This window comes from Protomyctophum parallelum (genome assembly GCF_964188405.1).
Source record: "Protomyctophum parallelum genome assembly, chromosome: 9".
Lineage (NCBI taxonomy): Eukaryota > Metazoa > Chordata > Actinopteri > Myctophiformes > Myctophidae > Protomyctophum > Protomyctophum parallelum.
Genome location: NC_139706.1, coordinates 43047622 through 43064433, shown reverse-complemented (window position 1 = coordinate 43064433; position 16812 = coordinate 43047622). Strand labels below are relative to the sequence as shown.

The 16812-nt window shown below is 42.2% G+C and overlaps 1 protein-coding gene across 1 annotated transcript; it reads right to left on the bottom strand.

The window, feature by feature from the left end:
- Positions 1-9902: 9902 nt before the first annotated feature.
- On the bottom strand, positions 9903-14956 carry LOC310864583 (uncharacterized protein; the record flags this gene model as incomplete). The annotated part of the gene is made up of 10 exons (XM_083773271.1): positions 9903-10926; positions 11042-11108; positions 11251-11413; positions 11510-11609; positions 12275-12448; positions 12892-12993; positions 13652-13739; positions 13854-13936; positions 14402-14547; positions 14938-14956. 10 exons carry the CDS (start codon positions 14954-14956, stop codon positions 10837-10839), a joined length of 1032 nt encoding a protein of 343 aa, XP_083629397.1. The 3' UTR covers positions 9903-10836.
- Positions 14957-16812: the final 1856 nt, after the last annotated feature.

Sequence of the window (16812 nt, the reverse complement as noted above, 5' to 3'; positions counted from 1 at the left end):
CACAATCCACCGTCTTGGCAAAAACCACACCACCCATAATTCACAACGGTCACAGCAAACTCTGTTGCATCACAACTGGTGTAGGTATTGGATGGAGCCCGCACTTCACAGGTATAAAAAAAACGTTCTGTATTGAAATACTGACAACGTTTCGATCTATTTGAACTTCATCAGGTCATGTGTACACAAAACATACACTTTTATACTAAGGGAGTGCCCCCATCAACCAATCAAAACACCACATTTTGGTGCCCCTCCCATCACTGCAGGTGTGACACGTCAACCCTGAGTGAGTAGGTGGGGACCCAGACATATTGATGTAAATATAGTCTGTTCAGAAATGTTAGTGCCTCTCATAGAGCTTGTAGGTGATGCAGGAGGGAAATGGGTCGGTAGCTCTTCGGGGATAATGGATCTTTGCCAGGTTTAGGGATTGCAACCACTTCGGCCTTTTTCCAAACAGAAGGGATGGTTTTCTGTGCTATGCATGTGTTCAGCATCCCCACAAGCCAGGTCCTTGCGTTAGGTCCCAGGTGCTGTATCATTTCTGCCAGTATGCCATCAATCCCTGCTGCTTTTCCGGGTTTCAACTTTCCCATTGCAGTTTCACGTTCTTCTAAGTCGAAGGGTTTGGTTTGAGGGCTGGCTGATTGTGGTTGGTCTGATACCACTGTGCGATGGTATTCTATGTGAGTCGGTGGCGGTGTTGGTTACAACTGTTGGCCACCAGTTGTGACCAAGACCGCCACCGACCCACAGGAGAATACCATTGCACAGTGGTATCAGACCAAGCACAATCAGCCAGCCCTCAAACCAAACCCTTCGACCTAGAAGAACTTGAAACTGCAATGGGAAAGTTGAAACCCGGAAAAGCAGCAGAGATTGATGACCTACTGGCAGAAATGTTACAGCACCTGGGACCCAACACAAAGACCTGGCTTGTGGGGATGCTGAACACATGCATAGCACAGAAAACCATCCCTTCTGTCTGGGAAAAGGCCAAAGTGGTTGCAATCCTTAAACCTGGCAAAGACCCATTATCCACAAAGAGCTACCGACCCATTTCCCTCTGCATCACCTACAAGGCTATATGAGAAGCTGCTACTCCAACGCCTCGTTGCCACTCATAGATACCAAGCTGACTAAAGACCAAGCTGGTTTCCGTCCCAGCCGCTCCTGTGCTGGACAGAGCTCAACCTCACCCAACACATTGAGGATGGGTTTGAGGGGAAACAAATAACTGGAGCAGCATTCAGAGATCTCTCTGCTGCCTACGACACTGTCCAACACCGCACAATGGTCAGGAAAAGCCTCCTCAACAACAGGCGCTTCTATGTCCAGTTAAATGACCAGAGGAGTAAATGGAAAGCCCAAAAGAACGGCCTCCCACAAGGTAGCGTGCTCGCCCCCCTCCTTTTCAATATCTACACAAACGACCAGCCACTACCCAATGCCTAATGCCAGCATTTCATCTACGCCGACAACCTCTGCATTACGACCCAACAAGCAGACTTCCAGAAGATTGAGTCTGTCCTTGAAAGTGCCCTCCAAGAAATGTCAAGCTACTACAATACAACCACCTGAAACCCAACCCATAGAGAACACCTCACACACACATAATTTCCTTTCGTGGCTGTTTACATTCGAGGGTCGCTGGTACTCTCGAACGGAACAGTTTAACGTCATGCCCAGGACGAAAAGATATAGAGAACACCAACATGACAAATAACAGCAGGAAGGCATGAGCCACAATCCACCGTCTTGGCAAAAACCACACCACCCATAATTCACAACGGTCACAGCAAACTCTGTTGCATCACAACTGGTGTAGGTATTGGATGGAGCCCGCACTTCACAGGTATAAAAAAAACGTTCTGTATTGAAATACTGACAACGTTTCGATCTATTTGATCTTCATCAGGTCATGTGTACACAAAACATACACTTTTATACTAAGGGAGTGCCCCCATCAACCAATCAAAACACCACATTTTGGTACCCCTCCCATCACTGCAGGTGTGACACGTCAACCCTGAGTGAGTAGGTGGGGACCCAGACATATTGATGTAAATATAGTCTGTTCAGAAATGTTAGTGCCTCTCATAGAGCTTGTAGGTGATGCAGGAGGGAAATGGGTCGGTAGCTCTTCGGGGATAATGGGTCTTTGCCAGGTTTAGGGATTGCAACCACTTCGGCCTTTTTCCAAACAGAAGGGATGGTTTTCTGTGCTATGCATGTGTTCAGCATCCCCACAAGCCAGGTCCTTGCGTTAGGTCCCAGGTGCTGTATCATTTCTGCCAGTATGCCATCAATCCCTGCTGCTTTTCCGGGTTTCAACTTTCCCATTGCAGTTTCACGTTCTTCTAAGTCGAAGGGTTTGGTTTGAGGGCTGGCTGATTGTGGTTGGTCTGATACCACTGTGCGATGGTATTCTATGTGAGTCGGTGGCGGTGTTGGTTACAACTGTTGGCCACCAGTTGTGACCAAGACCGCTACTGACCCACAGGAGAATACCATTGCGCAGTGGTATCAGACCAAGCACAATCAGCCAGCCCTCAAACCAAACCCTTCGACCTAGAAGAACTTGAAACTGCAATGGGAAAGTTGAAACCCGGAAAAGCAGCAGGGATTGATGACCTACTGGCAGAAATGTTACAGCACCTGGGACCCAACGCAAAGACCTGGCTTGTGGGGATGCTGAACACATGCATAGCACAGAAAACCATCCCTTCTGTCTGGGAAAAGGCCAAAGTGGTTGCAATCCTTAAACCTGGCAAAGACCCATTATCCACAAAGAGCTACCGACCCATTTCCCTCCTCTGCATCACCTAGAAGAGAGGCTGCTACTCCAACGCCTCATGCCACTCATAGACACCAAGCTGACTAAAGACCAAGGTGGTTTCCGTCCTGGCCACTCCTGTGCTGGACAGAGCTCAACCTCAACCAACACATTGAGGATGGGTTTGAGGGAAAACAAATAACTGGAGCAGCATTCAGAGATCTCTCTGCTGCCTACGACACTGTCCAACACCGCACAATGGTCAGGAAAAGCCTCCTCAACAACAGGCGCTTCTATGTCCAGTTAAATGACCAGAGGAGTAAATGGAAAGCCCAAAAGAACGGCCTACCACAAGGTAGCCTGCTCGCCCCCTCCTTTTCAATATCTACACAAACGTCCAGCCACTACCCAAAGTAGTAGTACTGGAATGAAATGATAGAGAACACCTCACACACACATAGTTTCCTTTCGTGGCTGTTTACATTCGAGGGTCGCCGGTCCTCTCGAACGGAACAGTTTAACGTCATGCCCAGGACGAAAGGATATAGAGAACACCAACATGACAAATAACAGCAGGAAGGCATGGGCCACAATCCACCGTCTTGGGGAAAAAATAGCTGATCAATAAGCCCCAAACGCGTTGCACTGCGACGCGTTTTGAGCTTGTACATCGGCTATTTTTGCTACAACAGTAATATGCAACGTGGCCCTCTGGAGTGAGAGTGGAAATATAGTGGACTGTGGAAATATAGTCTCTATCGTCAAAGTTGCCCACCCCCATTCTAAACACTACAACATGCAGAGGAGAAGTCATAACAGAACCATCTAAACACTACAACATGCAGAGGAGAAGTCATAACAGAACCATCTAAACACTACAACATGCAGAGGAGAAGTCATAACAGAACCATCTAAACACTACAGCATGCAGAGGAGAAGTCATAACAGAACCATCTAAACACTACAGCATGCAGAGGAGAAGTCATAACAGAACCATCTAAACACTACAACATGCAGAGGAGAAGTCATAGCAGAACCATCTAAACACTACAGCATGCAGAGGAGAAGTCATAACAGAACCATCTAAACACTACAGCATGCAGAGGAGAAGTCATAACAGAACCATCTAAATACTACAACATGCAGAGAAGTCATAACAGAACCATCTAAATACTACAGCATGCAGAGGAGAAGTCATAACAGAACCATCTAAACACTACAGCATGCAGAGGGGAAGTCATAACAGAACCATCTAAATACTACAGCATGCAGAGGAGAAGTCATAACAGAACCATCTAAATACTACAGCATGCAGAGGAGAAGTCATAACAGAACCATCTAAACACTACAACATGCAGAGGGGAAGTCATAACAGAACCATCTAAATACTACGACATGCAGTCATAACAGAACCATCTAAATACTACAACATGCAGAGGGGAAGTCATAACAGAACCATCTAAATAGTAATACTACGACATGCAGTCATAACAGAACCATCTAAACACTACAGCATGCAGAGGAGAAGTCATAACAGAACCATCTAAACACTACAACATGCAGAGGGGAAGTCATAACAGAACCATCTAAATACTACAACATTCAGTCATAACAGAACCATCTAAACACTACAGCATGCAGTCATAACAGAACCATCTAAACACTACTCTGTTCACCTCTAGTCGATTATTTATTCAGCCACGGACCACCATTGTGAGCATAGAGTATATTATGAATAGAGAAGGCACCCAGAGGAAACCCTGAGGCGAAATGGACATAGTGGCCGAATGAAGGTATTGCAGCCTGGCCCCAAACACATGAACGCGCTGGTCCGTTGACTATCATTGTGCACGTTCACGACGGCAGCACGCTAGCTAGCTAACGAACTAGCGTGCATCCCAGAATGCTCTGTTCCTACTGTGTTGTGTTCATATATGTTACTACTACTACTTTATAAAACCATGATCCAGTAGCCCAATGGTTAAGCCGATGGTATGTGAACATCCGGGCCCGGGTTCACTTCCCAGTCGATGACCGAGTTTATTTTCTTCTTAACAAACACAACACTGTTTGTTTGCATCAAGTCGAGGTCCTTTATTCATTCCGTATCTGAGCCACGGGACCACCATTTTTAGGCTCAAATACTGAATGAATAATGGACCTCGACGAGAAAAGCTAAAACAATTGTGCTAGTTTGGTAAGAATGAAGCTAACTCTCAGTCCTCGATGGGGACTCGAACCCGGGCCCTGTTGTCTACTAGGCGCCGAGAGTAACCATTAGGCTACTGGAACACGGCTTTACAGAGTGGCACGAACATAATATATAAACATCACAACAAGTTAACAAAGTGATCACAGATGTTTGAACAACAACAACGTTAAGTATTAAATAACATTGAACGTACCTGCTTGCTGCGGACACGACGACGACCGACATGGTGACGTGGCAAAACAACACTGAGCAAAACCCCCTCCACGCGTCTCTTCCGTATTTGAGGGGGGGGCGGCACTTCCTTCCGGGTATGACGTGAGGCCACGCCCGCGAGGACGTGGAGCTTTCTTGATTTGAGGGGGGGCGGCACTTCCTTCCGGGTATGACGTGAGGCCACGCCCGCGAGGACGTGGAGCTTTGTTGATTTGAGGGGGGGCGGCACTTCCTTCCGGGTATGACGTGAGGCCACGCCCGCGAGGACGTGGAGCTTTCTTGAGTAAGACCCGGAAGCGGGTTACGTCACGGCTTATAAATAGTCAATACAGACATGAGTCCCCTTCCTGGCAGCGTCCTCAGTGGTCTAGCGGTTTAGACACCCGACTTTGAATTAAACTTTATATAACTTCACGGGTTCAAACCCCTCTGATGTTTTTCTCAATCATTGATTCACAATACCAGAATGCACGTTTAATCATAGTACATAAAGCAGACAGCCCTGTGATTAAACCTTCAGCATTACACTGCAACCCCACTGTGGCTATACCTTTTTATTCACAATGCAAAGTTATTGTAGCCTACTCCTAATAATATATCATGGTGTAGTCTAGCTCTGGTTTGATTGATTGAAATATGTATTAACAGTTTGTAGAATTACAGTACATTTCAAGCACAAACTCAATACAAAGACTTAACTGTGAGTGGACGACCCAATTAAGCATTACACTTGTTTACAACCGGGTCCACATTGTTCAATTCATCAAAACATTTAGAGACATACAAATAGACACTTCTATGTAGTTTAAAGAACAGAACAGGAATTCATCATATAGGAAGCAAAAAGGGAAAAGATACATATACAGTGAGGGGAAAGGGGAGGGGGGGGGGGCGGTGGTCCATAGCTCTAATGGGCATTAGAACTATATATGGACCTGCTGTAGCAGTCAGCACAGTAGATTCATATTTCAATCGATCTGGGATGTTAAAATTGTGCCAAACTGTGTTCAATTAATTGCCTCTTCTGCTACAATAAACAGCAGTTATACTTATTATTGAGACTCAGAGAGCATGTTGACATGAATAGCTTAGCATATCTGTGTTATAATGAATGGGTTTGATTGATTGATTAAATTAATATTTTATAAAAAAATGTAGAAGTAGGCCTACCGTCAAAACAAAATAATTCACATGCAAGTAAAGGCATGGTGTTGCAGAGGCAAAAAAAAAGCACTGGTAGGTACTTACTGCATGTTGTACCATATTATACACTGGTAGGTACTTACTGCATGTTGTACCATATTATACACTGGTAGGTACTTACTGCATGCTGTACCATATTATACACTGGTAGGTACTTACTGCATGTTGTACCATATTATACACTGGTAGGTACTTACTGCATGTTGTACCATATTATACACTGGTAGGTACTTACTGCATGCTGTACCATATTATACACTGGTAGGTACTTACTGCATGTTGTACCATATTATACACTGGTAGGTACTTACTGCATGCTCAGGGTGGAAGACAGAGCGTGGGCTTGTTGTTTCATTCTCATACTGCTGACAGAGAGGTAATAAACATATCGTACGGCATACTATAGCACGCCGTTTTTCATCATTTTTGAGGATTTGAAAAAAAAAATCAAAAATGCACTATATTCACACTATATTTCTAAAACTATTAAACATTTCAAAGATTCCTTTTCAGGCAAACATGTCCACCGTGATGAACCTAAGTAGGCTAGAATGGGGTTGGTAGGTTTACATACTTACACCTAGAAACCCCATTCCAACCTATATACATGTTTGCCTGATAAGGAATCTTTGAAATGTTTCATAGTTTTAGAAATATAAGGCTTATATTTATTAATGTCTCAAATTTGAAAGCCTTATATTTCTGAAACTATGAAACATTTCAAAGATTCCTTTTCAGGCAAACATCATTGTTTATCTAGGCTACAGTACCAAGTCCGCCATACCACCCATGACCGAAATGATCATTTTTAAACAAAATGACACTAGGGAGGTTTAATAACAAAATGATAGATAATAGGCCTATGGTAGAATATGACATCAAAGCATTGAAGTAATATGTTGCTAACACCGTCCCATCCCACTTGTCCCACACAAGTGATACTTCTGTCCCTCAAATGGACAGTTTTTGATCTGGTCACCCTACACAAATACCTCTGTAAGATATAGTGGTTGCATCACTCAAAAAGGATAATAGAAATGACAACCATGAAAAACGACATACAAACAACATAGTATGTTATCGAAAACCATTTATCTCGTAGTTTATCGTCTACTCTAAAACCATGAAAAACAATGTTGTTTTTCATCATTTATTTTTATGGTCGAAAGCCATGAAAAACAACATACTATATGGCAGTGTTTCCCAACTTTTTTGTCCCAGGGCACACTTTTTTAAACCATGAAAGACAACATACCATATAGTATATGGTATGTATGTATGGTATTTTTTGCTTTTATCGCCTTTCTAAATGCAATGGGATATACACATTTTTATATTTGAATTTTGACTTGTGGTTTTGAATAAATATAATGAGTTAATTGAAGGGACATAAAAAGGCCAGCACAGAAAATATGCTATACACTGAATCTGACATTTGTCAATACAATAAAACAAAGACACAAAGTAACATACTTTATTTTCCATATCAGCTTCCAGGTTTCCAGATACAAAATACAAAAAAGATTGATGCACTCTCAAAAGAGATACATACATCAGGTATAAAGTGTACAGCATGAACTCCTTTCTCAGTTTGTAACATTTCTTCTAGCAGATTCAGCTAGGCTGGTAACAGATTCATTTTACATTGATTAGTGCCGTTGTGAAAGTGCAGCCATCACAAACATTCTACTAAAGTAAATGTACAATCAGATTCAGTAGTTATTAATAACAGACAGGATTATTGATCAGCTAGCAGGGTTACTGCTAGTGGGAGGACTTTCAAGGGGCTACAAACCAGATGGGGCCTTCAGAGACAAGTTCATTCTTGGCTATGATGAGAGCTGTTCTCTTTATAGGAAAAGATCATTATGTCAAAATTCATACTAAAATCTGTCAGTTTAACCGTATGAAATCTGGTATAATATTCTGGGATAAACATTGTGCTATTTTCGGTGAAGAGATTTGGGGTAGATTTCTTGCATATTGTACCGTAGTGGGGCTTTCTGTAGTTGCGTTTGCACTGCAGTTTCTAGTTATGGTACGGTGGGGGGGGAGTGGGGAAGAGGAGACAGTCTCTAGTTATGGTACGGTGGGGGGGAGTGGGGAAGAGGAGACAGTCTCTAGTTATGGTACGGTGGGGGGGGGGAGTGGGGAAGAGGAGACAGTCTCTAGTTATGGTACGGTGGGGGGGAGTGGGGAAGAGGAGACAGTCTCTAGTTATGGTACGGTGGGGGGGAGTGGGGAAGAGGAGACAGTCTCTAGTTATGGTACGGTGGGGGGGGAGTGGGGAAGAGGAGACAGTCTCTAGTTATGGTACGGTGGGGGGGAGTGGGGAAGAGGAGACAGTCTCTAGTTATGGTACGGTGGGGGGGGAGTGGGGAAGAGGAGACAGTCTCTAGTTATGGTACGGTGGGGGGGGGGAGTGGGGAAGAGGAGAGCCCAGCAGAAGGGTGAAATTAGCCATCTATCCCATTGGTCGTATAGGGCTAGTCTCCCATTGGCTTATAGGCTAGCCAATCATGAAAATCTCGCTACTACATGGCTACTAGAGCTTTTTATCAGCTCTGCAAGCTGATAAAAAAAGGAGAATTAGAGCCCCCAAGTCAACCTATTTTTATGTATTTTTAAAAATTAAAAAATACATTGAAAGAATCATTTTGGTCTACTTTTAAATTCAGATTACATTATGGGTCACGGCCACCAATTCTTCTCCTGTCCTCATCAAAAGACTGTGGTGGTAACCACTAACCACGATTAAAAAAATATATTTATTTAAAATAAAATCTTATCAGTTGATCAAATTAACAACAACCTTTCTATAAATGGCTACAGTGGCGGTTACAGTCAAAATGTTCATATGCATATACAGCTTTTCTTTTTTTTTTAACCCAGAAGTATTTGGTCACCTAGGTCCTGTTTTAAAGTGAAATTAATTGTTCACTCAGTCACACAACACTTTGAAGTATCAAGATAGCTTATAAAATGATTGCATTGTTACATACTGTATAATAAAACCGCACAGTATAATATATTTAACTAAATGTACCATTATTGTACCATATTCCATTTGTTTTGACAGCTCAAGATTGACATGGTAAATTCTGAATAAGTAAAAGGTGTTATTGTCCTGAAAACAATACACTCATAATTTAAATACAGCAGTAAACATTTCTAGTAATTATTATACCTTTATACTTTGTTGTCTCATTCCAAATTATTGTTATCTCTCAGAGGATATTGCAGGACGTAAAACGTGTTTAACATTAGCTAGTAAAGAATGAGCTACAAATGGAATGTGCAAAATTGTGGAAAATATATTTCGACATTCTTAAAATTAGCATGAAAAGTACACATATACAGTATACACTTTAAGATCAATATTCCTGCTGTAACACTGTATAGAATTATTCCAAGTGTATTCAGTGTTTCAATGTACACACCAATAGAGTAATACGGTATATGTCAACTGTTACCTGAGAAAGGTCTACCTCAAAATATATCTTTGCTGTTGAGAGTGAATACGGTTAGAAAAGTTGCTTTCACAATTATGATCTACTTGCATCAAGTAATAATTAATGTGTTGGATTACATTAACAAACTATCCTCAGCACGGTACTTAAAGTGTGTTTTGAATTACGGTTTTGTATAAAATATGAAGTGAAATGAATGATATAGTCCAGTTTAAAATCTGATTTGATCACTATTACTGTATCTAATATCTAGTCAGTATTTTAACTCAGGCCCGCCATTAGCGTGAATTTGCGTCATTGGCGTTAGTCTGGCCCAACGCCATTGGCGTAGATTCACGGCGCAATGGTCTTTTTTAGTGCTTTTGATCGAGATGCTACTCACATTAGCATTGGGTTGCTAGCTGATGATGTCAACAACAATGGAGTGCACCATCTTGAATTTCGGATCCGTTTCTTTCAAACGCCTTTATCTCCAATTCCTTGTCCCAGATGGCATTTCTGGTCAAAACAAGGTTTATTCCACAGCCCATAGCTGGCACGAGGTTAATTAACGAATTAGTCAATCCTGTAATCTATGAAACGTATGAAATGGAAACATTTCTCCTCAGAGAGGAAACCATTTCAAATTGTGAATCAGCAGTGCTTAGTTTTGTCAGGACTCAATTTGAGAATAACGTACTTTATACCAATATAGATGGACGAAATCTATACAGTGCCTTAAAAACAAAAACAAAAGTGTCAATATTCTTAGAAAAGAAACGGACGGCATTGTCGTTCAATACCCCTTTTCTGAGTAATTAAGCATTCACCTGCTTTTTGCATTGTCTAATCTGATCACTAGAGGGTCAGATTACAGTACTCGCATAACTTGAAATCACCATCCTTTGCAAAGAATGACAGCAATTTGTGTGTGTGTGTGTGTGTGTGTGTGTGTGTGTGTGTGTGTGTGTACGCCATCACTAGCTGTTCCCACCAAATGATCCTCGTCTAGCCTGCAGGCTCAAGGAGCTGTTACAGCTCTCGGAGTAGCTGATGCCTATTTTTGTATGCTGAAAAACAATACAAAACAAAACAACTGTCATGATCACGCCAAGACATATTTACGTTATACGCTTATGACTGGATGGATGGCAGGACAAATAATGGATAGATAATTTTGCTCACCTGTGCACATTCCTGACTTTCTCTGGGTCCAACATTCAACACATTCAGAGAGTTGGCCCTCTTCATTCTGGAAAGCAAATATATATTTTATCAGAAGGAGGGACTATTACTATTTAGTACAGTAAATGTTAACAAAGCATGAAGCAAGGCAACAGACGGTGGTCATACATAAACCTATTTGACCTTATATCTTTACTTATTTTTTTTACCCAGTATTCATGGAGCTGGTTTCCTGTGTCCCAACTCCTTTGAGCTTGCGGACCAGCTTCTCGCTGCTGCGTCGTATGGATTCCCTGAGCTTAGTGAATGAGCCGCTGCGCTTCAGGGTGCCCAGCCCGTCCTCCGAACTGGACCACGTAGGACGACCGTCACCTACAGGACAAATACATGGACAAAGTGAACGATAGACAGGCGCGCACACGCACACGCACACGCACACACGCACACACAGATTGAAAGAATTTTTACCTTCAACAGATCCAAACTCTTTTTCGTGTGCTCTTGTCAGAATTTCTTTGTAGAGAGATTCAGCCTGCCTATACTTCCCTTGCTTCAGGTAGCATGATGCCTTGATGGAGAAAGATATAATTATTTTTTTATCCTTTGAGAGACACACACACACAGGTATTTGTGTGAGTGGCCGAGTCTGCCGTTGTCTTGTAGGTGCAAACAACACAGGTATCAGGATCAATATTGAACATTATTTATAATTCATTACAATGACCTGTGCATTCATTGTCCCATAGTGGTGACTAAGTGAGCAGCTTACAATGACCATTTGCTTGGTTGTCAACATTTACACAAATGTCTGCTCTGATCTTGTCGTTCTGGCTAAGAGCATCTACTAAATACCAAAATTGAACATTTACAATTACATTGTATTAATGATTTTCTTGTTCCTACTATGCATTTTCTGTTTCCACTTTTCCTGTTAAATAATGGTTCATAATGGCCCAGGCCGTGGCGTAACCGTCTGGGCACCCGACTGGTAATCCAGTCGCAGTGTGCCGCGGGTTCGACTCCCGGACCCGACACGGCCTTTACTGCATGTCATCCCCCCCATCTCTCTCCCGTTTCCTGTCAGCCTACTGTCTGTCCCTTCAAAAATCAATAAAAGGCGTAAGCCGCAAAAAAATATCTTAATTTTTTTTAATAATAATGGTTCATAATTCTGTGTACACGGTAAATTGTCCCTTTCAGTTGGGTTGGTTCAGTCCATTCTGTTGCACCCACCAGGTTGTTCTTGGTCTTGGCTACATTGGCGTCATCTGGTCCCAGGCGGCTCTGGTAGATGTGTAGGGCCCGTTCATAGTACTGCTCCACCTCCTGGTACTTTCCTTGGTTCTGACACAGTAGGGCCAGGTTGTTTAGTTGCTTTGCAACATCTGGGTGGTCAGTGCCAAGGACCTATAGGTACATTTCAGATAGAACAAGTTAGTTGCACTAATAAACCATATTGTTGCTGTCGGGCAGAAACCTCATGTTAGCTTTCTGTGTTTTTCTGTAAATTAATGTCCTACTTGATCATACTAAGTCACATCACACGCAAGCATCAAAAGTAGTAGATCTACAAGCTCAAAACTCTGGGGGAAGCACTGCGTTTTGAAATATTTTACAATTGTATTTTACAATTTTAATCCAATTAACCCATTTTGGGCCGGAACCCCTTTTGGTGTTAGCATTATGTTATGCTTTAGCTATTGAAAAATAGCAGATCTACAAGCTCATAGCGTGCCACCGAGTGGCACGCTACGAGCTTGTACGTCTGCTATTTTTGAAAAATCAAAGAACCACTGACATAGAAACATAGCTTTTTCAGAAAACAGCTCTCTTACAGAGTGTTTTATTACCTTCTCTCGGATCTCCAGAGCTCTCTTACAGAGTGGTTCGGCTTCCATATATTTCCCTCTCTTCCCATAAAGCACCGCTAGGTTGTTCAGTGTTGCTGCCACCTGTAGACAGACACAAATAAATGGATGCACAAAATGAATGCACACCAGATTTAGACCAGGGGTACTCTAAATATAATTCTGAAGGGTCCACCAGGAACATTTTCAATAAGACAAAGGTCCATAAGACCAGTCATATAAGGCCCATTACATCCATCTAAAAATATAATTGTCATGTTGGTTTCATGTAATTTTAAAAGACATTTGGACCATGTTTACAATGAAAATTACAGAATGTGCCTGAAAATATCAACGTGGATGTCAAGTGGAGACGGCTTGTTGCATAACAATAGCATCTCTTAGATAATACAAATAATATATTAGGAAAATGTAATAATTTGCTATAATCGATTTGAGGATCACTGATGTAAACGATTCTCAGAAACCTTTACAGTTCATATACTACGTCTTTCTGAGCATTATGGACTACAGTATTTACAGATCTTCAAATCTTTCCTGATAGATGGTAGTAGGTGTGATTGATTGACTGAAAATATTATAAACATATTGCAGAATGGGACCAGTCCAAGGAAGGTACAGGTCAATACAAAATCTGCAAAGAGGATGAAACCAGAAAAAAGACTAAGACTAAGACTTGTTTACATCAGGGTCCTCCATTTTCAATTCATCAAAGGTGTGAGTGTTGGGGTGGATAACCTACAGCTGGATGGTCCATTCCTAGTGTTTTCTCTCTGATCGCCAGAGCATCGTTCAGGAGGTTTGCTGCCTCTTTGTACTTGTTCTGGTCCCTGCAGGAAACAGACACAAACATGGCACGTGAACACATAGACATCAAAGGGGGCTTGAGACCCTGCCCTTTTACCCGTCTGCCCTCTCCAGACTATGAATGAATGCAGCCTCACCTGTAAACCAGTGCTAGTATGTTTAGCATGGTGGCTACATCTGGGTGGCTGTGTCCTGAGGACTTCTCCAGGTCTTCCAGGGCCTGTTGAAATGTTATTCTTTTTAAATGTAGGATATATTTTGACATGTATATCATATGTCCGAAACCGTTACTTTTCAGGATTCAAATTCTGAAGAAAGGAGTCCTTATGCACACTTACGGGGGACAGGTGTGTCGGATAAATGAATTGGAAGAGCAGGAAAAAACTGGAATCCCCGCACACTGTCTTCACTTACAGAATTTTATTTAAGCAATATTTCGGTCAGTCAGACCTTCATCGGGCATGGATTCAAATTCAAAAATAGCAAAAGTAGCTTCTACTTTTGATGCCTTCGTGAATATGGAGATAAGAGGCTTCTGCCAAAATTAAAATGTATACATTATGTATACATGTATACATAATGTATAAATGTATACATTATGTATACATGTATACATAATGTATAAATGTATACATTATTGAACTCAACTGACTTGAATGTGAACATATAAAAACCTCGGACACACCTGTTTGCAAAGTGGCACCGCCACCTCGTAGCGTCCCTGAGAAGCGTACTGAATGACCAGGTTGTGTAGGGTTCTGAGACGGGCCGGGATCTCATACCCTCCCTGCTGCGCTGCTGCCACGGCACTGCTTTGGTGGGGCTGTGACACTGAACCAGGACAGAAGATGGAAGGGGATGAACACGGCACTGTACAAAAAAACACCCGCACAAACATGCAGGTATTTCCTACGAAACGGTTATCAAGCCAGGTGACCACTGCCTAGTCAGTCAGGAGGCCTGCACATGCCCAGTGCCAGAAGGTAGGCTCACTGTGTGCGTGCGTGCCTCCATGTCTGTCTAACAAGTATAGACCAGGCAGGGATACACATTAGCACAGGCCTATTCTAAAAGAAACATTTAAGATCAACTGAAAAGTAGGGCCTGCATAATGTGCAGTTTCACCCACTTAGTAGATTATTCCTCACCACATGTAACAGCAATGCTCAAAATGTGACATCACTACAGTAATTGTCCCTAGGTCTTGTGAAGAGCTGTTGCCTCCAATATTCCTTTCCATCATGAGAGCATTCATAAAGTATTGAGAGACTAAACTCCACTGTGTGAGCAGTGGCTCTCAAAGTTGGGTTCAGGGACCCGCAGGAGATCTTGAATGTGTTCCAGGTGGTCCCCAACAATACGAGTTAGTTCATCCACTTTAACCCTATATACATCGGATATGTGAAAGCTTATCCATCGTCAAGCTCAATTTGTATTTGTTTTCTGATCAGGCAAAAACACAGTATAATAATTTCAAAGTATACAAAATTGAACTCAAAACACTCACACACACAAAACCCCCTCCCCCCATCCTATTCACAGAATAATCAACCCACAACACATCCATTACATCACCGGGTCAGTAAGTCTCTCAGGTCTGATATTAGGTCTGTCCAAATTGAAATTGTGCCCTCTTGGCACTGATTAATCGAGGAATCCTTGCCGATGACAGTTCCAGATAAGCAATGTCCAGAAAGCTTCGCAGCCAATGTGTTTTTGAAACATCATGTGGGGGATTCCAGCGTTGGGCTATGATCTTTTTGGCTGCGTAGATCTGCCATTTTTAAATATACTGTATGATGTAAAAATGTTGTAGCATTTCAAAAACACTATTCTTGTATGTATGTATCTTGTATGTACAGTATGTATTTTGTATGTATAGCACAACATATTGTCAGATGGTCCGTGGCCAATTGAATATGTAAAAAAAAAAAAAGACTGATCTTCAAGCTATAAGAAAGGAAGCCATTGAGGGTTAAAATGGGTGTTAATGCTTCCAACTCGAGTAGAATTATTAATTATTGATGCAACTGTAAAGTGGCCACGTCACCACGACAAAGAAAATGTATGACGTGGAAGCTTTCCTTGAGTAAGACGACCCGGAAGCGGGTTACGTCACGTCTAAAATAGTCAATACAGACACTGGTCCCCATTCTAGCAGCGTCCTCAGTGGTGTACTGGACTAGGCATAGTACTTTTTTATCTGGACTCTATAATTCCGTTAGTTCAAACCCCACTGATGCTTTTTCCAACAACCACGGATTATTTAGCCTGGCTTCCAGCCCAAAGATCCCGAAGAAAGCTACAGTCTGATAATCAGTTATCAGGCTATGGATGGATTACTTGTTTTTGTGAGGTTACGGTTAGGGGGCTAGTTTGACATGAATTGGTCCACGGACCCCCCATACCATTGAATGGAATTTCTATCTCTGGGACCCCCAATTCATATTGTAAATTTAACTCTGAGGGTGTAGCCTACAAATGGAACATTCTGGCGGATTCTTTAGCTCAACGGCCCTATAGTGCTGATGAACCACTTCGAGGTAATGACATTCTCAACGCGCTGTGGCGCTGTTGAGATTTTCACTGCCAATAACTGACTTTTGTGTTTTCCCTCTGCTGTTCTTCTTCTTCATCACCTTGTAGTTCCTTTATCACAGCGAACAATCAACCCATAATATGCCAATGAGTTGACTAGCTGACTATCTCGCGTTTTTGGACGACATTACCTGGATTATATTTATGCCGTCAGTGTTTACTTTTTACTCCACATACATTGAATGAAGACCAGAGCAGCAGCAGCAGCACTGACAGGTAAAACATCCTTTCTTCACCACAGAAACGCCACTACTAAAGACTCAAACATAAACATAGCTCGGATTCCATAGTGTGTATAAATTGGCGGATTTTCTTTTATTTCTTTTGCACGTTATATAGATCACTTTCTGACATTCCAAGGGAAACGTTTAATGCTTCGCTGTCTTGGTGATTTGGTGAATATAGTGGATTTGTTTTTAGATCATTCAGGGATTTGTTAATACTGTACTGGGCTGACTGTTACTGTACATGGGGATGAACGCTGCATAGCATCAACCA